This window comes from Lichenostomus cassidix, chromosome Z, assembly GCF_008360975.1.
Source record: "Lichenostomus cassidix isolate B80296 chromosome Z, HeHo_3.0, whole genome shotgun sequence".
In the NCBI taxonomy this organism is placed as follows: Eukaryota; Metazoa; Chordata; class Aves; order Passeriformes; family Meliphagidae; genus Lichenostomus; species Lichenostomus cassidix.
Window position 1 is genome coordinate 58,526,053 of NC_139511.1, and position 27,364 is coordinate 58,553,416.

The 27,364-nt window shown below is 37.7% G+C and overlaps 1 protein-coding gene across 1 annotated transcript in view; it reads left to right on the forward strand.

Moving 5' to 3' along the window:
- The window catches only part of ARL15 (ARF like GTPase 15), a 230,059-nt gene extending 205,541 nt beyond the window's left edge, over positions 1-24,518 (forward strand). Inside the window, exon 7 of the mRNA XM_085041815.1 lies at positions 20,698-24,518. Coding sequence (XP_084897941.1) covers positions 20,698-20,850 — 153 coding nt within the window. The 3' untranslated portion in view covers positions 20,851-24,518. The remainder of the gene's footprint in view (positions 1-20,697) is intronic.
- The last annotated feature ends 2,846 nt before the right edge of the window (positions 24,519-27,364 follow it).

Below are 27,364 nucleotides of genomic sequence, written 5' to 3' on the forward strand. Positions count from 1 at the left end.
TACCTGAAGGGAGCCTAAACAAAGATTGAGAGCAGTATTTTACAAGGTCATGTAGTGATAGGATAAGAGGGAATGACTCTAAACTGGAAAGAGAGTAGGTTTACAGTAGATGTCAGGAAGAAATTATTTACAGTGGGGATGGTGAGGCACTGGAACTGATTGATCAGACAAGTTGTGAATGATCCACAAGTGTCCAAGGCCAGGCTGGATGGAGCTCTGAGCAGACTGATCCAGTGGGTGGTATCCCTGCCCATGGCAGGGCAGTTGGAGCTGCAAAATCTTTAAGGCCCTTCCAGCCTGGCCACTCTATGAGTCTAGAGAGATGATCTAAAGAGAGATAGGTCCTCCTTTGTCCTCCAAGCAAACCAACCCTCTACACCTTTTTCTGCTGTTCCTTCCCTGGCAGTCTAACTTCTGGCTAGCTAATTGACTGTGCATTTGGGTGTATTCACTCCTTGGTAAGGAATTTATTGAAAAGCTAGATGATAAGCACTAATAATGCCCCATGTTTTCCCAAAGGACAAGGAGCTCTAACAAAAACCCAAAAACATGTCACAGCTCCTCACCAGCTCACCTGTGTCATTCCCCTCCTGGGGTCATAAGATGTGCCAGATCCAGGTGCTGCCAGAGCCTGTTTGTAAGTGAGTCTATTTTAGGAGGCAGTTTCTGTGTAGAAATGACAAGTTTCCTGAACTTCTCCAAGGCACAGACTCAGAAAAGAACAAGTCTGAGCTGGTGTCAGTTCCTAAAAAGAAGTGTTGTTTTTCTTCTGGCGAGCCATTACCTGGCTGAGCTTATTCCAACATACTTGGAATGGGGGTGGCTGGGAAAAATTGGAAAAAATTGTTTGCAAGTCAGAAATGAAGTATTTACCCATCTGAGTGGGACTGCTCAAAACTGGTAATCAAACACTTGATGAAGTAACTTGCCATTTCAGGATTTTAATCTTTCCTTTCCGCTTTCCATCTGCAAAACTGGGAAAATAGTACTTACTTAGCTCACAGGGTTAGATGACATTTCTTTCATTAATATCTCAGGCATGAGATGGTATTGCACAAAAGTCTTCAAGAATCCAACAGTATTTTTGAGGAGAGCTGGTATCCCTATTGTAATTTGTGTTAATCTAAAGCTTGTTTATGTCTCCTTAAGTGATGCCTAAAGTATGTGTGCTCTTAGAATGAAAGCAAGTTATATAGAGGTAAAGAAACCAAGTTTGCTGAACTCATAATGCTCAACGGTTATGTGTTTATTATTAAGAAAAAATCCCAAGATCTGAATTTTAGTTTTATTGAAGACACGGTTTGAGTATTTTATCTTCTTTAAACATATGAGATACATTATTATCTGTAGGATTCTAGGTGTTCTGTTACCTGAATATTAGATCCTCTAGCTGGGTATGAGAATGGTAAATGTTACCATACTGTTTTATTAACCATGCTTTCAGGGTGTATCATGATGATGATTCGCATTTGGCAGTGGTATTGTTGAACTAGAGTGAATAGTAAAGTGGTTTGCAATTGGTACTTGCATTAATTAATGACCATGAATCATAAAAACTCTGCTCGCATTGAAGCTTTTTCAGATTCAGGTTGCCTGAAAGACAGGGAGTAGTGTGGTATTCTTTTAATATCTCAGTACTATTTGCAAAATACCTTGTTTTAAACCTAAGATTATGACCCAAAATGTGGAGTTTGTGGAATGGAAGACTTCAGCTGACTTCTGAAATGAGTGGGAAATGCTGGAGAGAAATGATTAGCTGTAATGAACATGGAGTTCTTATACAATAATGCCTCATATTGACCTCTTGCAATTTCTAGTAAACAAAACTAATCTGAAACTAATCATGGTCTGAACTTTCTGCTTTGAGCTCTGTATCTTTTTCTCTGTTTCTAATGGAACATTTCTTTTGCTGTCTGTTGCCCAAATCCTTCACCAATTCTTCATCCATTCCTACCTTCTTGGGTTCTCTTTTGAGAAATTATGGAAAAAAGAATATTAAAAAAACCCCAACAACCAACCAACCAACCTACAAAAAACCCCAACCAAATAAAAAACAAAAGAATTCCCCAAAATGAACAGATCATGCACACTCAAAAATCCCAGACCAAAAACCCCAAAACAAACAAACAAACAAACCAACAACAACAAAACCTGAAATTGCCCCCCCAGAAGAAAACAAAAAAAAGAGGAAAAATTAAAGAAACAAACAAAAAAATTCCACAACTGCACGATTGTGTAGTCCCCTTAATGCTCTTTCATTTCTACTGGGCATACTTGACTTGCTTTTAATATAGGCCCACAACAGGAGCTCTAGTCACCTTCTGTGACTCCAGGATAGGGCTTCAGTCCTGCAGTATTCACCTTTGTCCCTGAGTAACATGTACCATTCTACTGCTACAGTGAAATTTGAATAGAAAATGAAGCAGACTTTGCTCATGGCCAGTGAATGCTGAGAAAACTTGCCTTCCTTATTCTAGGTGGCCAGTCAAAGCAAAAAAGGTAATAATTTAGCCATGAAGCCTAGGAGTAAACTTTTTTCTATCTGACTGCTGTTGATACGCCAAATTCTCATCCTTCAGCCTAGCTGCAGCTGGATATTTGGTTGTCACTGAGAGCGAAAGGTGGGCTGGCAGCTCTCCAAGTGAAAGCTCTACTCTGCCACATGTATTTTAGACAAGTTCAGTCAAAAGTTTGCTATGTCGTCTACTTTGAACTTAAATGAGGAAGGAAGTTAGAGAGCTTTCTGGGAAAGCCTCTTTAAGAAACTGGGCATAACTCAGCTTCTTGAAGAGTTACAACTGCTGTACATCAGCACTCTGTATGCAATTTAATTCTCATAATCTGTTATAACAACCTCTAGGATAGTGCATTTTTTTTTGTTTGAAAGCTAATGTCAAAAAATCAATTCCTCAGTCACTAGAAAAGAACAAAACAGACTTTCCAAGACAGAGAATATAATGAAAATAATGAAAATTGTCACACAATTACACATGGTGTACTTTTGCAGTACAGACAACTCTGAAAAGTGGAAAATTCCTAAAGGTGAAGAAGAGCAGTCACACTTAGGCTGTCAAACATCTCAGCTGTATGTGGTTGTAGGATGTTTTGAAAGCACAGGTGTTGCTGCATCCAGTTGCAGGTTAGCACTAATTTGCAACTGGCTTAACTGCTTTCTTGCCATTAAAATTTATGCTTTTGCTGTTAATTCTAAGTAGGGTCAATAAGTTGTTTTGGTTTGTCAGACCAGGCTCTGTTCTTAGCAGTGATATTGATGAACTGTAGCTTTGTAAATGACATGGGAGACTTCTGCTGTCCAGACTCCTGCCCCTCTGCTAATTCACAAGTAGGTCCTAGAGAACAACCCACTGTCAGTTTTTCAAAAGAGACTGGTTTTTTTGTCTACACTTCTATAGTTCCAAAAATTGTATTTGGACTTGTCTAATGGATTTGTTAAATTGTCTCCTTTTCATGGACTTGTAATAGCAAATGGTCTCTAATGCATTTTTAATTAGTTGATTAAAATTAAATGATTAATTAGAGTTTATCCTCAGTGAAGCAGAAAAAATTATGACAGGAGTAATCAAACATTAATTACTGAAGATTTTACTGATAAGCTGTCTGCTGAACATGCTGTACTGCAGCTGTGTGATACGAAAAGTAAAACTTTTCTGTAACTTTGACTCCAAAACAGGTAAACTCAGTACCTCAGTCTCTTAGAGATGGAAAATGCTATTTTCAGATATGCTTTTTTAGTCATATTGCTTAAAGGAGCAGATAACCTTTAATCACCTTGGTTGTGTACTGTGCATAATAGTTCAAGATTTATTTAATATGCATCTGGCATAATAGCCCTATAAAACTGTGCAGTTTATAGAGGGTGGTATTCTCTTTCATGATACAAGATCTGTGGCAAATCCCCTTTTATGACAAGCAGAGACAATAGATGTTACTTTTAGTGTTACCACCTTGTTGATTCCCTTTGCTTTCACCTCAGCTTTCCTGGTTTTGGTGGTTTGCATTGTTGGTTTTCAAAAATCATCTGAGGAAAGAAAATATGTTTTTCTTGTTTTGTACATGAATAATCATTGGACACGTACATTGGCAAAGGATTCAAGAAGTTAGAGTTTAAATTTTAAATATGAAGATTTTCTTTTTGAGCAAAAGATCACCTGCTGTCCAGTAGAACAGACACATGAAAAGCATTCAAGTTTGAGCAGTCTGACTATACCAGCAACAAATAAAACTGTTGTGTTGGATAGCCAGAGAGCAGAGCCATTCCCAGGTGGACTTGGAAGCATCCAACCCAAATATGAAAAGGAGAGTTAGCTTCCAAAATAAATTATTATGAGTAGACATTTGTAGTAGACAAAGCCAAATATGTTTTCCCTCTTCTGCTTTTATATCAACAGATGATGGAAGTTATTTAGTTTATACTGAAAATGTTGGAATGTGATAGTCAAGCAGAGTTGTCACACCTGTGTTATGCTTTCCTGGTTGTCTAGACATTCCAGCCTCCGTTCATTCCTGTGGATCTGAATCCATCACCTGTGCTTAATACTTATGTCTGTTGAAAAAAAGTAAATACTCCTCCAAATGGTGTGTCAAGAACATGCTCTTCTAACTTCAAACAGGCCTTTAATTCTCTTGGGTTATGTGAAGTATATTGGTGTCAAGATAGAAAGATTACTTTCAAGAAACCAGGTGTTCATTCTCTGAGATTTTTTTTATAGACATACCCATATATCTCCTGCTGTCTTCAGCTACTACAGCATGAGGCAGCATGTATTTTTGACAATGGTGCTGCAAACTTTTGAAACATATCTATGAAAGATGCTATCCAATTGTGCTGTAATGGTGCTACATTTGTACGTCCTTCTCTGTTGCAATATGCCTTACGTTACCTAACTCAATTTCTTTCCCTTGAAAATGAGTCTTATTCCATCTTCAAGAAGTTAAATTTATTCTTCAAGTTTGAGACACTGATACCACAGTTCACTCCTCTTTTCCTTAACCTCAGTCATCTGTCATCTTTCCAAAGCTTCAAAACTCTCAAGAGAGTACAATGCATGTCAAATGTGAGAAGAGCGCTGTCTCAGTAAGTTTGACCTGATCAGGAAAATTTTCTTCTTTTCTTCTCCTCCCTTTTCACCCGAAATGACTTCTTCAGGAAACATCCAATCTTTCTGTAACTCAGTGGATCAAAGTGCTGTATTGTTGGATTTTAATCACATATGAATGGCTCCAGAAGGGATCAGAGCTCTCTTTGTTCATTAGAGGCTTCTAGGCCAAAACCAGTGCCAGCAGCCATAAAGGAAATATGTAAACCTCTGTTTGGTCATTCAGTGAACCATGTCACTCTAGGTTTGACCCCAGCTTCTTTGCACTAGCTTCCTTCTGCAGGAAGATGACCTAGATCATGGTTGTAAAATATATTAATGCTAGCAATTGTAGGCAAAGGGATTATTTTCGTCTTTCTTTTGGATGTCTCTCTTTAATTTTTCTCCTTGCTGTTTCCTGCTTCTGAATGTCCTCAGCTTTAAGCTCAAAGTAGATTCAAAATGTTCCAGATTTTCTGTATCAGACAAAACGTGGTCTTACATCACTGTGGTATCACAGTGTCTTGTGACATGTAAGTGGGTAAGCATGTGCCAATATCAAAGTGTAAGACCATAAATGTTTGGGATTTTTCCTGTAAAATAGGTTTCTGTTGCACTGGATGTTTATGTATCTTTGCAGATTGGTACTGGTTATAGGTAGATGGACTGTTCTTTTAAAAAAAAATTCACCAGGTGATTTTACTTCTTTATAGCACATCAATATGTTAGAAGGGCTTAATGAGACATAACGGTATTGGATAGGACATAATTAAGACATTGTGTTTCTCCTTTTGCTTAAGCTGTGCATTGTTGTGCAGCCATTTTAGTGATAATGTCACTTTATGTTTTTGTATGATACAAGCTGAGATGTTGATACTTGTAGACTAATGCATAGTTGATATCTAAAGTGCAATCCTATATTTTTCTTATATTGTTGTATCGAGCATGAATGAAGTGGGCAACTGATAATAAATGTACTATCTCTGAATGTTTGTAGTGTAAGGAAGATAGAGAATGAGAAGTTGCATGTTATTCAGGGTATTTGTGCACAAATACAAGTGTTGTTTATTGAGTTATCTGTCTGCTACTGACATGCATTAAAATGTCATCCAGTGAAGAAGGCAAACCAAACAACTTAGCTGATCAATCATATACTGTGTGTACTGAAAAGTAAATAATTGAACTGTTCATGTTTGCCCTTTAGGTTAGAAAATTCATTGTCCAGAGTAAACAACAGTGTGTTCATGGAAATGAGGATTGGTTTATATATGTCTAGTGAGTGTCCAGGCTATATTGGTAGGACAATGTAACTTCAAATGTAGTTTCATTGGCTTTTTCTCTTCATGTACAGTATCCATAAAAACAGACAAGGCTAAAAGGGAAAGAACTTAGTGTTTTATCTAACACTTCTGGTAAAATTCAGAAAAGTCAGATATGTTAACCTTTAATTAAAAATGGAGTATACAAATCCTACTAGAAGCCTTATTGTCTTGCATGTGTTTTGTATAAAATGATCAGAACTGCTCTCTCCCCTCCCAGAAGAATACCTGAAGATCTGATCAGACCACAGGCCAGTGGATTTTTTTTTTATAGGATCCAGTTGTACTTGTTTGTCCATGTTTGTCTTTCATCTAAACCCAGTTGATTGAATTTCTACCTTCTTTTTATTGACAGATCCTGTTAATACATTTTAACTCTTGTCAAGGAAACAAAGCAAATATTTTTTGTTTTCTGTGGCAAATGTCACTGTTTCATCTTGAGTTTTCTAAACGTTGTCTACTTTTCAGTATACTCTTCTTCCAATGTTGTCAAGTCCTTTTGCAGATTTCTGCTTTCTAGCTGGCAAACATCAAGCTGATACACTACCAGCTGGACTGGAATTTTTTTAATATAAGTAATTTCTGCTGTGATGGATTAGACATCTTTAGAAGCAGGATGTTTTACTGCTTGTAAGTCATCTAAAGCCATTTTATATGGCTGATCTCACCTTTCTCTACTCGCCCTCTCCAATTCCTGCTGCACTGCATGTGGTCTGACTGACATGATGATGACACTGTCCTTTCTATTAATCTGTCTACAACTAGGCTTATAAAACAGTGTGGCCGGTGGCACTCTTCACTGCATGTTCAGTAAACTGCCATACAATGTGCAAATACTTATTTATTTGGAGTCTTGAGACTCCAAAGGCTTGAGGATTTGGTCCAGCTCCAAAACAGATTTGCAGTAGGCAACATAGCATCTTTTCCAGCTTTTCTGGAGCAATGTATAAAACACTTTGCAATATTAATTTTTTTAAACTGTTGTTAGTGCTTGTGGTGGTTTTGATTGGCTTAAAACATCCGTAAAGTATTTTTAACATCTAGGAGAAATTTGGACCCCTCAGAAGCTGTTGTGGTAAGCCTGGGGAGGTGTCTGAGGGGTGGGGAGTGGCACAAAGATGGCTCCTGTGTGTCCTGAGTGCAAGTTCTGGAAGTTTTTACATCAAGTCCAGCAGAGCCAATCTCTGATGGCTCTGAAGGTGATGGACATGCTACCGGCCAAGTTTGGGCTAATTGGAGGTGCTGGTTACACCTCTGTGAAAACATATTTAAGAAAAATTCAAAACAAAGCAAGCACACACTTCTGTCACTTCTTTGTAGTTGGAGGAGGAGGAGGTGGAGGTAAAAATATGTGAAGGGAGAACAGCATGGAGACACCAAGGTCAGTGAAGAAGGTGGGGGAGGAGATGCTCTAGTGCTCCAGGCACCGGAGCTGAAAACCCTCTGCTAGCTGTGGTGAAGGCCATGGGGGAGCAGGTTGTGCCCCTGCAGCCCATAGAGTCCACAGGAGTGCAGAAATCCACCCACAGCCCATGCCAGAGGAGCAGGTGAATGCCTGGAAAAGACTGTGAACTAGTAGGAGTTTCATCTAAGAGTTAAAACTACAAAAGCTTTGGAAGGGACAGAAAGGCCTTTTCCTTGCTCCTGGGATGGAAGCAGCCTGGCCTCGGCTCAGGAGAGCCTGCACAGCAACCTATAGACAAAAACTCATGTTGCAGCAGAATTGGGCGGGATGTTGCTCGTGAGATTGGAGCCACGCCAAAGAAGGTCCCAGAGGACTGTCTCTCATGGGAAGGACTCCTGGCTAAGTAGAGAACCTCTTTTCGTGATTGGACTGACCAGAAACCCCTACCCTGCCCCCTGTCTGTGTTGTTGGTTTAGAAAGAGGGAAGGGGGGTGAGTGGAGAGACTGCTTCTTAAGAGGGTGGGGGTGAGAGCAGAAAAACTGGAGAGAGAGAGAGAGAGAGAGGGAGAGAGAGAGAGAGAGAGAGAGAGAAGAAATAAAAAATATTTGTAGTAGAAGAATCGTGGTGATGGATAGATTTAAGAATCTGCTCTGTGGACTGAGAAAAGACCCCACACCCTGCCTCCCTACCTGGCTTGTTGATTATAAAGGAGGAAAGGGGGTGAATACTGTAGGTTCTTAAGGGGGGGTGGGGAGTGAACAAAAACTGTATGAAAAGTTTATTTTTGCCTTGCATTTATCCTCCAACTCTGTTAGGTAATTAAATAACTTCTTAAAGCAACTTTAAGCTTGGAGCCTGGTTGCCCTCTTTTCGTGCGTCCTCCTGGCAATGTCCTAGACTCCAAAGTCTTGAGGATTTGGTCCAACTCCAAAACAGATTTGCAGTAGGCAACATAGCATCTTTTCCAGCTTTTCTGGAGTAATGTATAAAACACTTCACAATATTAATTTTTTTAAAACTGTTGTTAGTGCTTCATCTTGTAAGGAGACAATTTCTTTTGTGAGAGGACAGTTGGAAATGTTACATTTTAGTATTTCAAATTCTAGCTCTTTACCAAGTAGACCTTTTTTTTTTGTTTTAAGTCACTAAAGCATCTGAATTATTGGCAACATACCATTAGTACACTAACTCACTATAAATCAATAGAACAATTTTCCAGTTATGGAAGCAACCATAAAACATTACTTTGCAATTTCTATTCTTTTCAATAAAACTATGAACATAAACTAAACATGATCTATCTGTCTGTTTTTATGGGACCAGACCAAATATCCAAATCTAAAATGTTACTGAAGTACATATTTTTAGCTTTGGGTATTTTTTAATAGATATATGCAAATCCATTGCCTCCTTGCAGTGATTTCTTTTTCTTTGAAATCTGGACCCCTGTAAAGCTGAAGACTGTGTCCCTGAGCTGGAGATTGAGGAGTATTCAGTAACCTGTTGCTAGTTACCCACTTCTCATGCCACCCACTGAATAATAGGTGTAACAGGGTGGTAATATTAAATCTAACTGGAAGCATCAAGAATAAAGCTATGATATAGTGCTACTTTCAGACTACAGAAAAATCACAACTCAGATTTATTTGTGGTGCTTATGGTTGAAAGCATATGCTTATGTTCTATTTGTTGTTTTATTGCCTTTGTAATACTTTGGAGCTGCACAGGCTGTGGTTATATAACAATAGATCCTGTACTAAACATACTTGGCATAGAAATGGCAGAATAGTTTAATCATATTAAACCTTTCAATTACTGCCTCACAAATAGCTATTTGTTCTTGATGGGTTTCTCATTCAAGTCACCCTCGACCTCATAAAATACTAAACTCATACTGCAACCTATGCTTTATAATGCCAGATTTTTTCCCATTTTCAGTTTACGCAGTTAACTTGTATCAAGTTTAAAAATAATGCTTTAAAGGAATCAATTTCATGGTGAATGCATTTAGTCAAACAACTCATTTAAACAACATCTTACTCGTGTGTAGCAGACCGTTTTACAAGTAACTGAGAGTTTTACAAGTCTGTGTTTCAGACAGGATAATTGGTTGTTTCTCATATGTGAGTTTGGAACTTAAACTTGTTAACTTCAATATACAGAACCTTTCCTGGCTTGGTAAGGTCTTTTTAGCCATAGTCACATATAATAGTCCATTTTCAAGACGTGGTAAAATGGTACAAATTTTGAATATATTCTGTAAAAGCTAGTGGTTATAACCTTTTTGCTTGTCACTAGTGGTCAGCAAACTTAGCCTGTGATGATTTCTAATGTAAAGAAAACTCAATTAGCAATTGCAAATGTGCAAAATTCTGAGTTATGTTGAGCACTGGAACCTCAAAATTTAAAGAGGTGATTTTACCTGTATTAGACCATAATTTTGAATAGATATGTTACTCACTCTCTAAGGTGAGTGGAGAATGCTTAGAAAAATTTGTTGCATTAAGGTATTTTAGTCAACTGGTATTAATCTTCTCATCCTCATAAAAAGTTAGTGTTGGCTATGTATTTGTTATATATGATTTCCTTTTCAATGTGTTGCTTACCCCAGGTGTAACACTGGGGCCTGTTGGTAAAACAGGGAGTCACATTCAAAGGTAGAGGGAAGGAACTGCCTATCAGCTTGCAAAACCAGGTTTCCCTTTCTGCTTCAATCACTGCATTTGTTTTTCATAGATAGAGTTATGATAACTGGGGCTACTAGGACATAGCACCTGCCTCCAGGTGCTTTTCTTCAGAAATTATCTGGCTTTTCAATGGCCTTAAAGGTACTCCACAGTTGGAGTGTACAAAGGAAAACCTTAATTCACTTTTAAAGTAACAATAGCTTTATTACAAAACTTGTTTTAAGCTTCTTCAATATCATTTTCATAGCTCTCCTTTAAGGAGACCATAAATTTTACAAATGCTGTCAGTCAGAATTTGACCTTTCTTTGGAGAAATGAGAGGGACATTTTATAAGGGCATGTGATAGGACAAGGGGGAATGGCTTTCAAATGAAAGAGAGCAGGTTTAGATGAGGTGTTGAGAAGAAGTTCTTTACTGTGGGGGTGGTAGGTTGCCCGGAGAATCCGTGGATTCCCCTTCCCCAGAAGGGATGGGGTTTGAACAGGCTGCCCAGAGAATCTGTCTATTCCCCATCCCTAGAAGTGTTCAAGGCCAGGTGAGATTGGGCTTTGAGCAGCCTGGTCTAGTGTAAGGTGTCTCAGCCCATGGCAGTGGGGTTGGAATAGGATGATCTTTAATGTTCCTTCCAACCCAAACTATTTTATGGTACTTTGGGGCTGGTTTGGGGTTCTTTTGGGTAAACGTTGATATTCTTCCTGAGATATCTGTGTATCTCTCTTCTTTCTGGCGTATGCAATTCTTGACTGACTGGCTTTTATTTAATCTTTTTCCTTGAAGTGTGGATCAATATAATGTAGGGAAGTGCTATCTTTCTGCAGTAAGGGAAAAATATTAATTTCTCATTTTCTTACCCTTTCTCATGGAATATGTTTAGTAAAAGACTTTTCAGAATGGTAGAATTGCCTGCTGCAGCCTATGCTAATGGAAGGAATACCACTGGCAGTTGAAAAACAGGGAGATTGTAGCCTATAACCTTTAAGTTCAAGGGTCAAAAGAAAAATGCACTTCTTCAGTATCTCATTGCATTCACCCATCTTCTCCAAATCCATCTGGTCATCCATGTTGTTTCCAGTGCCATTGCTGCAAATCTCTTCATTAGTTTACTAATATTGCTTCCCATTTACTTGGCTTAAAACATCCTCTCTTGCTGTAAAGTGCTCATTTCTTTTTTTTCTGTATCTGTGCTTGTTCATGCGTTTTCTATCATTTTAGAGTTAGTGGCAAATTTGTTTTGTACATGGATGTTCTTCTGTGTGCAGGACTGCATCTGAATTGAGCTGTGTAATTTTCCTCTTGGTGTCCTTGTGCTTTATGAAGATATCTGAAAGCAGTGAGGGGGCCTTACTCAAGCAAGCCGTGGTCAGAGAGCATGAAGTGGTTCTTCATGAAGGTGAAGAGTTAAAAAATATCAGGAAATAGAAGAGTCTGGAGATGCCTGGAATAGTGGTGGCTTGCTGTAAGTTTGGAAGCATTAATCTTTCCAGAGGTATGGATCTAGAAAACCCAAAGTACAGATTTGCATCCTCTAACCACAGGGCAGGAAGAAATCCTTGGAAACAGGTCCCACAGAAGTTCCTGGTGCTGGAGAAGTTGGGAGAGTCACAGAGCCTGTGGCAGCCAGGAACTGAACCTGGCAGTGGCATGGTCTCTGGGAACACTTTATGTTTAACAAGTATTTTATGTTAACTTCTTCAAAATGCATTTTTTACACAGTTTCTGCTAGTGAACAAAGAATGGTTAATTGCAGTTATTTCTGGACTTCCATTGCCTCTACGTGGACTTTGTGTGACAAGTAATTCTCCCATTGGCAAAGGAGAAATCCTCTGTACCGGGTGAGGAACAAGTGTAGTAGGCATGACCACTGTCTGTCTCTGCTTGTGGGAGAGCACACCTCACAGAACCACAGCTGCTGCTGAGCAGCTTTTCTTTTGTGTTCACACTGACTGTTAACTTGGAACAGTGTCGGCAGTGTGAATGTGGGGAGCCAACCACAAAGCCCTTAGAAATCCTCTTCTTTGCTGCTGATACAAGAGTACATGTCCATACAGTGTTTTGGTGCTTTGCAGACGTGGGCACGGTTTACAGATGTTATTTATTCAATTGCTAGATTTATGTACATGTTCAGGCAAACGCAGATGAATCATCACGCATGCACTTCTCCAGAAAATAGTATTTAGCTGTTATCTGAACAGAAAACATGGTATTTGCAGAAAGGATGTCATAATAAGGAGTGATCTTTGAATTTCTCATTACTTCTCATTACCAAAGGTTATTTTGTCATTCAACATCGCAGGTAAACTTCTTTGGGCTGGGGAGGGTAAAATCTCAGCACTTGTGTAGTTGTGTTGTATGTTTTGTTGCCAGTTCAAGCCACAATCTGTAGTTAAAACAAGCATATTTTACTGCTGAAATCAGCATACTCTGTAAGTAGTCTTATATCCTGAAATAAACCATGAGTACCTGCAGTCTATTTTTTAAAAAAGGATGCTACAAAAACTCTGTAAGTCTCTGAAAGATGTCTCCTAAAGGTCTTTAGTGTTGAGTCTCTACTAGTTATTTGTATTCCTGAACCTATTTAACTGAAAGTATAACAAAAACAAACCTGAGTGAGGGAGAGTAGAGAGATGAGTGGTGGTACAGTAAAATCTTTCAGTAGGTTTCCTGTAAAATTATATTTGGATATGTTCCATTCCATATTTTTTGTTAACAGATTAGGGCAATGATAGTAATTTAAACAAGTTGTCCTAAGTTTAAATTGATCTTATATTCAATCAGTCATTTTTGGTACAGCTTAAGAATCTATTGGGATGTGCTAAGAATACACTAAAGTAGAAAATAGTCCTTATATGCAGTAAATTGGCATTATTGTGTCTGTGCTGTATGTGGAGGAAAAAAAGATATGTGAATTTTTTATGTCCTCTGAATAACTATCTTTAACCAGGGCTTTTAGGATTTTGTATGCTAACACTTTACCTGTAAGTGTGTAACTGTTAGAAAGTGTCTGTGCCAACCCAAAGTACTTAATAAAACACAGCAGGTAAGAGAGAAAGCAAAAGGAGCAGTTACTTAAAGTGGTGTCTGATTTTCACTTCTGAGTAATTCTTCGAAGTAAAAAAATTAAAGCTGTGTAAAAGAAAAAAGAGAGAAAAAAAATTACTATGCTTTCATTGCATGCATTTTTGTACAGCACCCTCTTCTCTGTTTTCGTTGTTTCCTTTGTCAGTCAAGATGCTGTTCCACACACTCTAGGGTTGGATAGTTGTGAGCCCTTATCTTCTTTTTCCAGTTATTTGGTTATATGAACTTTCATCTGTAAGTCTGACTTTCTCTATATAGATATGCTGCTGCTCTTCTCGTGTTTTTTCTATTTCTTCCAGTCATAAGAAAAGCGCATGGTTATATAAAGGGAATATCCTGGGTGCATAAGACATGGAAGGCAAAGTACAGGTTTGTGTTTTTGGCAGCTACACAAGATTTTCTATTTCTTTTGTACAGAATAGCATAATCTAACAAAAAACGTCTAATGCACTGTAGTACACTGTTGTGTGGTAAAGGCTTGTGCAAAGAGTTGATGGATCCTCGTAGCTTCTCAAAGCCTTTCTTTGCTTCCATCCACATGGAAATCTCAGTGGTACTTCTGCAGGCTCTGCAGTTTTCTGTCCTCACTCTCATCCATCTTATTTGTCCCAGACCCATTATAACATGACTCTCTCTATCTGTAAAAAACCCCAACTTACCTGTTTTGAAAACCTTCCAGCTCTCTAGCTCACTCCCCGTTTTCTTGTCTCATGCTTGCATTTGCCAGTATTCTGTGCTCTCTGGAATAGTGTGGCTGTGTTGATTTTTCAGGCATCCTATTTCTTCATTCTGAATAGTCAGTTATCTTCTTTAAAATAAATTTCTTTTGGCTATGATTTGCAATCTGAAAAGTGTTGTGACTTGTGGCCACTGGAGATAACAAGGATGGAAAAGTGCACAAAGTACTTTGTACATTATTTTAAGTGACTGTATTCTCTTTACAAAGAGTTAGAAGCCAAAAATATCATCCAGCTCTCTTACAAAACTGTGAAGCTCAGTTGGACATGTTTCAGGTAGACTTTTATAAAAGGCAAAATCTTAAAAAAAAAAGTAAAATAAGAATATTGGAGAGCTGTGCAAACTAGAGATACTAATTTGTAAAGCATTCACCACTACTTACGAGACATACTAAAAGGCCTCTGATGGTTTTGTAATCTTGCCTAGAGAAATTGCTTACCCTGCCATCACACAGAAATGCTGAAGAAGACAGACTTGTTTTTTCTTTTGATTTTACTTCAGTAGGTTATATTTTAAAGTAGAAAAAAAAGGCTACTCAATTACATAAATCTGATTACAGTATGTACTTAATGGACTCATTGCAAATTTTTAACAATGTACATACAGACTTTGGATTCCTTGGCACAGTAAAGTCAGTGAGCAGTGAAATATGTGTGCCCAAAGAGCTAGAATATGAAAAGATTTCTATGGCTGATAGTGTTGTTTGACCTCAGCTGGCATTCCTGGGAGTAGCCCTGTGCATAGCTTGCTCCAGTCCACAGCACATCACCATCCCTTCTCATCAGCTGCAGCACTTTCATTCCCCTCCCTGCTGTGTAAGAGATATTGTGTGTGCAATCAATAAATATGAGGTACAGGTGCTCTAGGAGGAGTGCTTATGATGCATAGGTGCATTGCAGGGATCCCTCTAGACAAGGGTGAGATCACTGTTAAGAAGAAGCATACGAGCAGGCACGCATGAAGTATCTTTTCAGGAGAAGTGAAGTGTCTCTGTAGGATGAATAAACATTACAAAACTTTGGCTGACAGTTGTGCACATTACAGCAGCTGCTCTGCTCAGGCAGGAGGTCCTTTTTAGCCAAGTGGGGTGTCAGATAAGGAGATTTCTAGCAGATTTTTTGGGAAAAGCATGAATGTGTTAACTCCTGTATGACAGCGGATTGAACTAGTTGATTTAAGATTAAGTGGCTCCACACAATCTTATAAATCACTGTACTCAGAAAAGAACCAGCAGAAAAGTACATGTAGCAGCTCAAGAGGCTGTGCAGTTTGCAGTACAGCACACCAAGATAAACTATAGTGGATTTCAGTTTACTTTGTAGCATCAGTGGCGATTTAAGCACTGAGTTCTACTCTATGGTTAGTAGGTCAACATTTGTGGTTTCTATTTAATTTGCCAGAATTTCCTTTCTTTTGTTTTCTCTTTTCTTCTTTTAGACATGACTTCTTTTACCTCTAATACCATCCTTCTCCTTACTGTAACTGTTGAAAGCTTTTTTGTTTATTTTAAAGTCTTCTGTAGCAGTATAAATAGACTCTGAGCCTCTAATTATGGTATTTTTTCTGTGCCACCTGCAAGCATTTTACCTTTTTAGCTGCCCAGTTCATTTTCTTTAAGTTCCTAATTTTATGTAGTTTCCTTTTTTAAAACTTAATGCTATGTAAAGGACTCTTGGCTTTTTCTCTTCTCCAAATATATTGAATTTGCACAAGAATTGTTATAGGCAGTTTGTCTGTTGTTCATGGAGCCAGCAATCAAAATTCTCTCTCTCTCCTGCATCTTCTAAATGGTTGCCCCAAAAAGTAGATTTTTATGGTGTCTGAAAAGACATTAGCAGCATCACAGCTCGATGAAACTTTCACAGTGTGAATATGGGATATCCCAATCTCCCATTATTGCTTTGTTTCTTGTCCAGGCAGATTTAGAATGGATGAATGAACTATGTCTTATGGTTAATACATGGATTCAGAAAATTAGATTATTTTAGTTTAATTCGTACCTTCATTGGCCACCATTTTGCAGTAATACTTGGTAAATCCTGTAAAAGTCATTCAAAAATTTAGACTGGTGGGATCACAGATGAGACCAGGCAGCCTTTGATTGGAAGTAATATATGTGTTTTGTTACAATTTTGTGTCCCAGTAAAATTGTTCAATAAGACAGCAGTGAATGGAAAAATATTTCATTCATTAAGTTCTCCATTTACCAGCCTGATAATATAAGCGACTATCTGAATTCTGTATTTGTTTACAACAGATTAGTCACTGTGGGCTGGAAGCTTTTCTGTGTTGATGAAATTTGGTAGTATAATTTTGAATTTGAATGAAAAATAATGCTTTCAATCAGCTTTTTTTCTTGTTGAATAATAGAGCTTACTCTTTTCATATCTTTTAGTATCTAAGTTTTCCTATAGATCTTATGTTCACATGTGTGGTGAACTGACTAGATGATGAGGTTCAGTAATAGAACATAGAAAAGCTTTCAGCAGGGCCTGGTTACTCAGCTTACGTGTATCAATTTAGTAACATCAGTTCCATGCTGCTATGATAATTTACACCAGCTGAGGTTCTGGGCACTGATCCTTTTTATTGTGTCTTGACTTTTCTAGCACGTAGGTTAAGCAACATTTGATAACCATATGTTTAGTGTATTGTGCCAGTAGAGTAGGACTTAGAAGGTGGAGTGTGGGAAGAGTGGGAATTGCAAACGTGTATTGTTAGATTTTATTGACTTCAGAATGTGGCGTAAATACAATGTCAGGTTCTCTATAAAACAAGGCCCCCATGTGGAGTCAAGACAGAGTGAGGTCCTGTAAAAATTAGTGAAGAAGTCTTAAAATTATGCAGATTTGATTGTTTGTATTTTCTTTTAAGATGCTATCTCAGAAATGTAGCAATCTCAAAGTGTTAAAAATGCAAAGCCAATATGTAAATGCACATCTAATGCGTCAGATTTCTGAAGCATGTTTGAGTCTTTATATTCCACTTCAGCATCCATGAACAGGGAGAAAGCTTTTCACTGTTTATGCAGAGGGGAAGACAGAAGAGCTTCTCTTAGGAACTCATCCCTTTGTGCTCGTGATTGAAGGGAGCTGTAAAATAGTAAAATAGTAACTGCTGATTATGCAAGAGCTACCTAGGTGTGTGAGTATTCAGAGAATTTCAGCTTTCTTTGGTTACTTTGGTGATCAGTGTAACATCCTCTTAGGAAATCTGCAGGGAACGAGCATGGATAATGGTCAGCAGGGCAGAAAGCAACTAGAGAAACAAATGTGGATGGAGAGCTGAGAGCATTCCAGTGGAAAACTCAGCTGTATGAAAAGAATTGGGCATCTGATTGTGTCAGTCTGTTTTCATGTTTCATCTGTTGCACATTAAAAAATGGCTCTTTTTTCAAGTCTAAAAAAAGTACTTGCTTTTAGAACTGGATGACTTCTTCTGAGTTAAAGGGAGGAGAAGTTATAGTAAATTCAAAAATATTTCGGTCTGCAAACATCTTTCTGGAAGTTTCAAAGTTGAGAGAGTCTGCTTGCAAAACCTTGAGGTTTAGCAAACTCCACTGTGGTGAAGTTTAAATGAGGAAATACAGTAACACACCACAAAGTGTCCCTTGGGTTGTGGAAAATCACTTCTGTGCTACTTCTGGTTTAGTTAGTTATTATTTGTAAGCCAATTAGTGTTATTTTTCTAGGTTTGTATTAGACGTGAGTCATCTAGCAAATTTTCTTTTTTCTCTGTAGAAGGTATCAATGAAATAGCTGCAACTTGTGTGAATACAAGCAGTTGTGCTCTCATGCCAGTATCAAACCCTCACGTGTGAAAAACAAGTGCCTAACAAACACTTTAGTTTCCCCATTCATCTAGGACCTATTAATGCAGATACTCTAAACTCTTCCTTAGTGTGGAAAGTGATGACAGCACATTGCAGATTTACTAACATTTTGATTACACAGCTAGAAACAGAAAAAAAAACATTTTAATCAACTTTATGCATCCAAGTAATTTATCTGCAAAATTTGTTTCACTAAATCAGTTGATGCTGTTGGCATCTGCAGTCACTGAAATATAGCTTAAAGGCTAAAATTGTGTTTTTCTTGGCTAGAGGCTACCTTGGTAACCTATGTTGTATTTGCCCACAAATGCATGAGACTCAGTGCAAGTCTGCTTTCTGCCATCATTTCCTTGAGCATGTGTTTCTACTTTTAAACCCAAGTGCTGTCCTTACAATGTAATGACCTTCCTCCGTGCGGCAGAGCCTTAATTCAAGAGGCTGTGTAAAGAGGATTGCAGACTGACTTCAGTGAGCTCCAGGGTCTGATGGCAATAGTCTTCCAGTAGAGGGGGTGTGGTGGACATCCTCTGGGTTGTGGGTCTGAAACATCTCAAATTACTCAGCCATATTTGTCAGCTTAACACCAGCGGGCTGCTCTGTCCGCTAGCTGCACTGACACCTTGCTTTGTTATCCTTCCGTGCAACTTTTACTTCCTCGCCTCATGTGACAGACAGGGAGGCTCTTGCTGGAACAGGGAGGAGAGCTTCCTTACCCTGCTTCTCCAGTGCTGTGATCAGTGCCATTAGCTCAGTATATTAATGGGGGTAAATTCAAGCTGCTGGAAATGTTGCAATACCTCCCTCATAGAGATCAGTATTTTGGGTTTTATCACATATGATTGTGCTAACGTATCAGATACTGATGTGGCACTGAGATAGCAATGCTAAAAAGTAGGGATGTTGATGAAATACTGGTGCGTTGAAGCCCCATTTATCTCAACATGTATGTTCTCTAAAATTTGTTTGAGGGGAAGTGAATGTCAAGTCCCACACTTCATTTTCAAATGTTATTGATACAATTCTACTTTGACAGAAAGAGATTTAAAATTTTTCACCTGTATCTTTATTGGGTAAGCAGAAGTTCCCATCTCAAAACCACCATTTTTCCCCCCTGATATTTGTTACTAAACATTCTGGTTGAAGTTCCTTTCTGAAAACTAAGAAGGCCTTCCTGACACCTGATCATGGTTGAATTCTGAATTATGTGACTTGATACAACTCAACTTGGTTTCTTCTATTAGAATATATTAATAGACAAACAAAACTGTTATCTCTCAGGAGACACTGTAAGAGCTATATAGAGATATTGCAGTCTGCATGGACTTTGAAAGCCTTTTTTTTTTTCCTTTCTCTTATTCTTTCTGCACATGGTACCTTATACAGTGGGGCTCCAGTTGCCTGTCTAAGGCCTCTACTGCCTACCGTGTTATGAGTAACTGTTCCTGTAATTGTGCTGCATATTTACAGTGCAGTCTGTGATAAAAGAAAATTAAGAGTATTTGGCAATAATTACAATGAACAAGAATGTGCAGAGTAAGTCAGGACTAAGTATTTTTGTTCATATTGGACAGTAGCAAATACTGAGGGATATAGTTTTGGATGTAAAAACTAAATGTCTGTTGGACAAGTCAAACATGAGTAGACTTTTGGATCAAATACTTTCAAAGACTAAAATTTTTATGAAAACAGTAAACTGTGGACCAGTAAAACCTACAGGCTACTGTTCTCTTCTAAGAGACGTCAAAAATATGTTTGGATATTGTACTCTCTATTTTGGAAAGTGATTGGAGTATACTACTAAATTAAAATCTTTCCTTTCTGTGTGTCTTTGTGTGGGTCTGTATTTGTGCCTTGACAGTTGTTGCAATGTCAGTAATGATTGGTGTTTCCTAGAAACTGTCTCATGTATAATACTTAGCACAATTCTACTAACATTAGTGTGCTAGTCTTCTTTGTTTAATTTTAGAAAAACTAAGAAATTTTGGAAGAATTTTTATTTTTATTTTTATAGGATTTTCTTTGTCACTGAGAGATAATTGTGCTATAGCTCATGTTTGACTGGAATGTTTAAGATCTGTATATTTTTTGTTTAATTTGGGAAGTTAGAGTAGTATGGTGACAAATTCTGCGTCTTAAGTGTTTACCAATAAAAGTATAATGAAACACACATTTTTAACATTAAAATACAAACACAACCTAAAATTTCTTATTTCCTTTTGCTGGTTTGGATATGTTTTTAAGCACATGTTTCATGCAGTTTGCTCTGTGCCTCAAGTCAGTACAATTCTTCCTCAGACCTCCCATGCTGCTAAATGTATGGGGCAGAATGGTAGCTTCCAAGCAGGTCACTCACCCCTAAAGAAAACACTTTCAGGTCATGTCATATAACCTGTATTATAAGAGCAGCTGTGGGTAAGATTTTAAAAATGAATATCCTGATTTTTTTACATATTTTTGTTTGGTTTGGTTTGGTTTTTTAGATGTGAGACAGAGAGCTGTCATAATGTAATACGTTGGTCTCTCTTTTTTTTTCTTAATAGATAAAAAAATATTTTGAACTTGAGCCACTTGCACGCGGAAAGCGCTGGATTCTTAAACCCTGTTCCTTGGATGATATGGAGGCAGTAAAAGACAGCTTCTCCCTTCTAATAAACTTGCTAGAAGAGAGAGACTTCGAACCTTCAAGAATGTGAAAGCCAAGAGAAAGAAGTGGTTCCCAGGCATCACTGTACCTGCTCATTCTGTCACAGCTTAATTGTGGTGTGGTATCAAGGCTGAGCTGTGATATCGTGTTCATACAGAGTTAATGCAGAATGTCCTTTTGTTAAAATAAATGTTCTGTGAATCAGGTACACAACTATTTCCAGTAAAGTTGTCTACACTACTGAAGTAGGAAGTTCCTCTTTGTTTACCACTATTTCTGCACACTGCATGTTGCTTTCTTGCATCACGATCATCCTTAGTAGAAAATTTTACACGCACAAAAACAACATAGTCCATAAAGGAGGAATTCCACGTTACCTTGGATTTTAAAAAATAACTAATGTCTAAAGAATTTGTGAATCTAATTTAGCTTGTTTATTGACCTCCCACTAAGGAAAAGCACAGCCACTGAGAACCTTAATAGGATACCTAAAAGGCAAGCAGTTTCATATTAATGCAAAGGTAATTATTCCAGAGGTTTTACTAAGTAGAAACACAGTTGACAAATTAGTTGAGTTCTCTTCTAAAGTCCTTCATAATCCTGCCAAAGGCAGTATGGTATTTTGCTGGAAGTTTGCTGAAAAGTAAATTAACAAACAGATGTGCACAGATAACACTACTTGGGGAAAATAGCTGACAAAAGCAGGTGATCTAAGTAAAAAGGTTTTTAGAAATATATGAAAGATTTTGGAAATATACAAAAGTTGGATAAAGTAATAATTTTCATTGAAAATAGTTTCCCATAAGAAAAGCAGAGGAAATGTCTGTTAGTTCATCTGTGGAGGCTTTATTACTAGTTAGAAGTGTAAGTGATTTTAAATAAGGATTGCTTCCTTTATCACTCATTCATAGACTTCTACTGTTATTGTAACATTGCCAAGGCATCTATCCCATAATTAAGGGTCTTCCACTGTTTGTACTATAAGCTTCTCTTTTCAAGGGGATTATATCTTGTTCTTTCAAAATTCCTCTGGGCTAAGTGTTACTTTGAAGACAAAAAAGTAGTCATTGGAAACAACATTTGTAATACATTTAGAAAAAACCGATTTGGTTCGAGTAACACAGTTCACATTTCCTCTTTCCGTACTTTCCCCATTACAGATTTGCAGTATTTTGGCTGCCTTTTGTTGACTTTTTAAAACCATTAAAGAAACATGCCAGGCCACTGTTTCTCCAAGTCAGTGACAGCAGGGCATGTGCAGATCAGTCACTGGACTGGTGCATGCCTTGAGTGCTGTGCCTTGCACATGCAGCTGCCCTTGTGCATGAGTGTCTGCAAACACAAACTCGAGTGAGGTGTCATTAGCTCCTCACCGACTCTGCTTCTGTCTTGAAACACACAATGCCTTGTTTCCAGGGCTTTAGGCAACATATCTTCCCACTCTGAGCATTTATCTTCTGTTTGAAGTTTATTGTAGTTTCTTACTAGTTTATTTGGGGATAAGAAAATAGCAAATATCAGCTTTTAAAGGCTCATAAAAGCCATTTATATATTACTTGTAATTTTACTCTTTGTTAAACAAAATGTTTCTTATAGGTGTTTTTGTTTACTTTTCAATTTCCATGAATTTCTTGCATTGCTCCCACTGTTTTAACTGCTTCCTATTATCAGAAAGAAGCTGGGAAAACTGGTAAGCTCCTTGTTTAATTTTGAGATGGAATAGGCAGGAAACCTGAAGGGCATGTTTTTTGATTTGTTTTTTGTTCTCTTTCCTGCTGGGTCCATCCTCTCACTCCTAATACTCTTGGAACAAGCAAGAACTGGAATTGTTCATTTTAAAGCTCAGAGGAGCCCTGATTTGGTTCAGTTCTCTCTGCACACTTTAGTCGGGACCCAGCTGCCAATCAGTTTCTGTTGTGTGGGCTAAGGAGGTTCCTTTCGCTGGATTTAAAGAGGAACTGGATCTAATTTACATTTCCAAACTCTCCGTTTGCTGACATGAGCTTAAGGGTGACAGTCCCCAGATTTCCACAAGGTCCCCAAATTTCTGTCCTTTTAGGGACAAGGACAAATGAGTGGTGAGGAGGAGTAGGAGAATTATATCCCAGAGAAGGCAGGCAGTCTGGGGAGACAAAATGAGGGATTCCGAGCTTGTAATGCTTTTTCATTGGCCATTAGTTAGAAGATGTGAAATAACATTTTTTTACTACTTTCCCCCTGCTCTCCTTTAGTTCTGGACCAAAAGGTACAGGAAATGAAAATAAAACCAACTGTATGGCATTCTTGAAACTGTACTTATGTCTACCATCAATGAGTTTGTCTGGTCCAAAAACTTTATGGCTCCAAGTTACATTTTGGTTGTGATCTCCCGGCTATATAGCACCTTTTGAAGGTGCTATATGACTAACATGAAAAGGCCCAAGTCCATGATAATGTGGTTTTGGAGTATGCCACTGACCACTAAGACTAGGACCTTTTGATACTTCAATGTTTTTTCTTTAGGCAAATGTCAACTGCACAGTAGCAGTGATTTTAATTTTCAGAATTATTTTGAGTATGCTTTTTCTTACTAATACAGTGATCATTCCTCATCACAGGTTGAAACAATACCTCATAACTGCTGAAGGCTAAGACCAACACTTAACTTTACTTTGAATGTAGTACTCCTGTGGTTTTGTGTTGTAGATGGACTTAATGGATGTGTACCTTTTTAATGTCTATGAAAAACTTCACATTTTTATGAGGGGATAAAAATGTTCATAGCAGCTCATGTCACACTTTCTTGTCTATAGTGTTGTTGAATGCTCTGGCTATGGTAGAATACGTAAGCACCATGCAGTTTTCATGCAGATAACCAATCTCAATTGCTTTGGGGTTTGTTTGTTTGTTTGTTTGTTTGTTTTAACCTTTTCACATGTGTTTGTCAGGTGGAATAAACTTGGGCACTAGGCTCTACTTTCCATGCAAGTTCATTAAGGAGTGAACACTGTCTTTTAAAAAAAGAGATCCTGTGCTTTAATGCTCTTTAGCCATCTGTTAAATTACTTTGTGTGTGTATGTGTGTGTGCCCACACTGGGCTTCTTCTCAGACCTGTGGCTGTCTGCAGTGTCTCAGCCGTCAGAATGAAAACATTATCAATCAGTATCCAACAACAGCTGGTTTTGACAACCTTCTGTCTGCTGCCTAATGCTTTACAACTCATCAGTAAGGCTTCTTTGTCTACCCACTCTGAGCTGGTAATCTAAACTGCTTCATGTCGTGTCCTGTACTTGTACTACTAGCATTTGTATGGCTAAAAAGTTAAGTCTTAGTGGGTTTTGATATTCTTTCTTGCTGTATAATGCTCCATGTGTATCTTAGCTTGCCTATTCAAATGCGCTATATAAAAATCTGTGATGTATTATTTCGTTTAACTTCTTGCATTTCATTATATTTATAGAAGTTGCAGATTTTTGTACCGTATTACTTAATACAGTTGCCTTTTTGTAATGGCAATTAATTTATATTACAAAAGTTTGTATCTTTACTGTAGTCAAAAGTATTAGTTAACTGCCATATTATCTTGACTTTATACTAAAAATACAGTGTCTATATACAGAAGTTGACCCAATCAAGTGGTCAGCTGCTGACATGGGGAACTTGTACTGTTTGTGATTTATACATGATTTCCACTATCAACAAAAAAGAAAAAAAAAATAAACACTGTGTAGAATTGAGGTGACAAGTTTTCATTTCTTGAGTAAGTAGGAAGTTTGGGAGTATAGCATATTACCTTGATTTGGAATCTTCAAGACAAATTGTTTATTCAAAAGTGAAAACAAATATTGCTGTGTAATCATTGCTTCATCATACACAGTTGCACACTGACACACACATGCATATGAAATAGAAAATTCCAAGAACTGACTGATCTATTTCCACAGCAAGATGTTGTTACTCTGGCAATGTATCTGAAAGACATTGCAGGTTTATTGGTGAAACAGAGATTGGAATAATCCTTACACAATTATTCGGTAATATTAAACTGAGGGACATGTTTATGTGACTAGAAATTATTTTTAAATAAATGACATGGCAAAGTACATATACAAAACAAAACCTAGAGAAGCTGAGGAAAGGGATATATTCTGGGAAAAATAGAAGCTTGCTGAAACTACTCAATGTTATCCAATCAAACACTGGGTAGAAGATGTTCTCACAATGCAAGTTGTAACAGCTGATGGAAGAACACCATTGCTGAACCAGACTGGAGCTGCTGATTCAGCTACTGAGGTATGCTTTTTTCATATCAGTTTTTAAGTCCTTCTCTTAGCAAGACTAGGAATGAAATAAAAGATTTGTAAGAGAATTCTTTTTAATTCTTTAGTTCCATACAAATAGGAACTGAAAACCAGCTAATCATGCCTCATTTAATAGCTCTTAAAAGAATTTTCATTAGCTCATTAGCCCTTTGACCTAATAGTTCAAACAAATAAAAACATCTGTTTGTGTCAGCTGTAGGGTTAGTCATCCAGGGCCCAGGTTAACTTGAGTATAAGAGAGAGTCCCATATCCTACATAAAAACAAAAACCATACTTTTTTCAACATCTGTAGTTGAAAAGGACTCCTGAAATCAAGTAGGGCTGTACTGAATTCTGTTAGGTGAAGAAACTGAAAAAGATCATTACCCTTCTCAATCCTCCACCCTCATGAGTGAACTGACTAATTTCATTGTGTGGGTTGGACTGAAGATGAAGTTTAAATAGTTCTGAGACATTAATGCTTAATTCTAGCTGCTTATAATGTATTTTAGCTTTTATCATAACTATATTTAGAAAAGCCAAAGGAGGCTGTACATATTGCTTGTTCATTCACTGAATTTCATTGGAAAATTTAATATGTGGTATTCTGGTTGATTTTGATGGGATAAATCCTGGACAACCTTGCTTATTGAGGGTATGTTTGGGCATCAAACACGTTCAGCACTTCCATTTATAATATCCTAGATATACTTTAATATTTTAATCATCGAATCTCTCTAGGACAGGCAGATATTCAAATGTCAGTTATTAGTACTAACAGTAGTCTCTGCAGCTCCAGTTACCTGTGGCAATAAACTGGGGGAGAAGTATTCTAATCTTGTCAGGTTTTCAGTAAACACAACTGAAGAGTTCAGCAAAACGCCCAGTACTGGTTTGGGATGATTACGAAAAAAGAGACACTCATTGCCTAAAAATACCTGAATTATATAATATTCTGAGTTGGAAGGAACCTACAAGGATCATCAAGTCCAACCCCTGGCCCTGCACAGGACCATTCCCAAGAGTCACGCCATGAGCCGAAGAGCATTGTCCAAACACTTACTGAACTCTGTCGGGCTTGGTGCTGTGATCACTGCTCTGGGGAGCTGTTCCAGTGCCCAACCACCCTCTGGGTGAAGAACATTTTCCTAATATCCAACCTAAACCTCCCATGACACAACTCCAGGCCATTCTCTTGGGTCCTGTCACTGGTTACCACAGAGGAGAGATCAGTGCTGCCCCTCCTCTTCTCCTGAGATGAAATCTCCCCTCAGTCTCCTCCAGGCTGCTTTTGGCAAAGACCATATTTGTAATGAAAAATTTTTGTATATTTAATTTCTAAGCACAGAAACATTTTCTCACACATGAAAAAATGATACATATATTTGAGAACCTGCCCACTTGCTAAGAAGAGGTATGTATTGTACCTAAAACTGATAAATTACTATAAATAAAACCAGCCACCACAGTACTTCTTTTTTCACCTGTCACCTTCCAAAAGTGAAATGCTGTTGTTCACTTCTATTACTATGCCATGTAACTATAATTTATTGCATTTCAGTGTGCACTAGAAATAGTTTGCATGTAATAAGTAAACGAAGACAAAAAATCCTTTTGTGGTTTGGCAACTTTCATGTATGAAGAGCTGCCGTCTTTCTCACGAGGCATTGAACACTGGAGTACAGGAGCCTTATAATATAACTTTGTTAGAAAACACTGCTGGCTGAAATGCTAAATCGTGGAAATCTGAAACAAAAGGTCTGGTGGTGTTCAAATGTGTAATCCCAGAGACAGTATGCAGGAGAAAGGAAATCATGACTTGATTATGAATGTTACAAAACCAAAACAAGTTTAATAGCCAATCAAACAGCAAAGTATTTGGTATTTTCACAATATGACAGTCTTGAATTTGGAAGGTTGATAGATATTTCAGGATCAAAATGACATTTTGTAAAAAAATGGAAAAAGCTTAATTTTATAGTAGGTTACATTTTGGGCTTGTCAAATTCGACATAGTCCCTTTAAAACAATAATTACTGCTGTGCATTAAAGTTGTCACTTTAAAAATTTCTTCTATAGAAATTAATCCATTTTGTTTTCCTTTAGCATATGCTAAAGTAGCATTTTCTGTCTTATGTCATCTTCTAATTTATTAGGAAGCACATATCCTAGCATTTTCTCAGATAAGCTTATACCCAAATTGCAGTATTATTGTAACATTCAATTACTCCATTTCTGCCAATATCAAGTTTTAATGCTTATGAAAACAAATACCCATTTG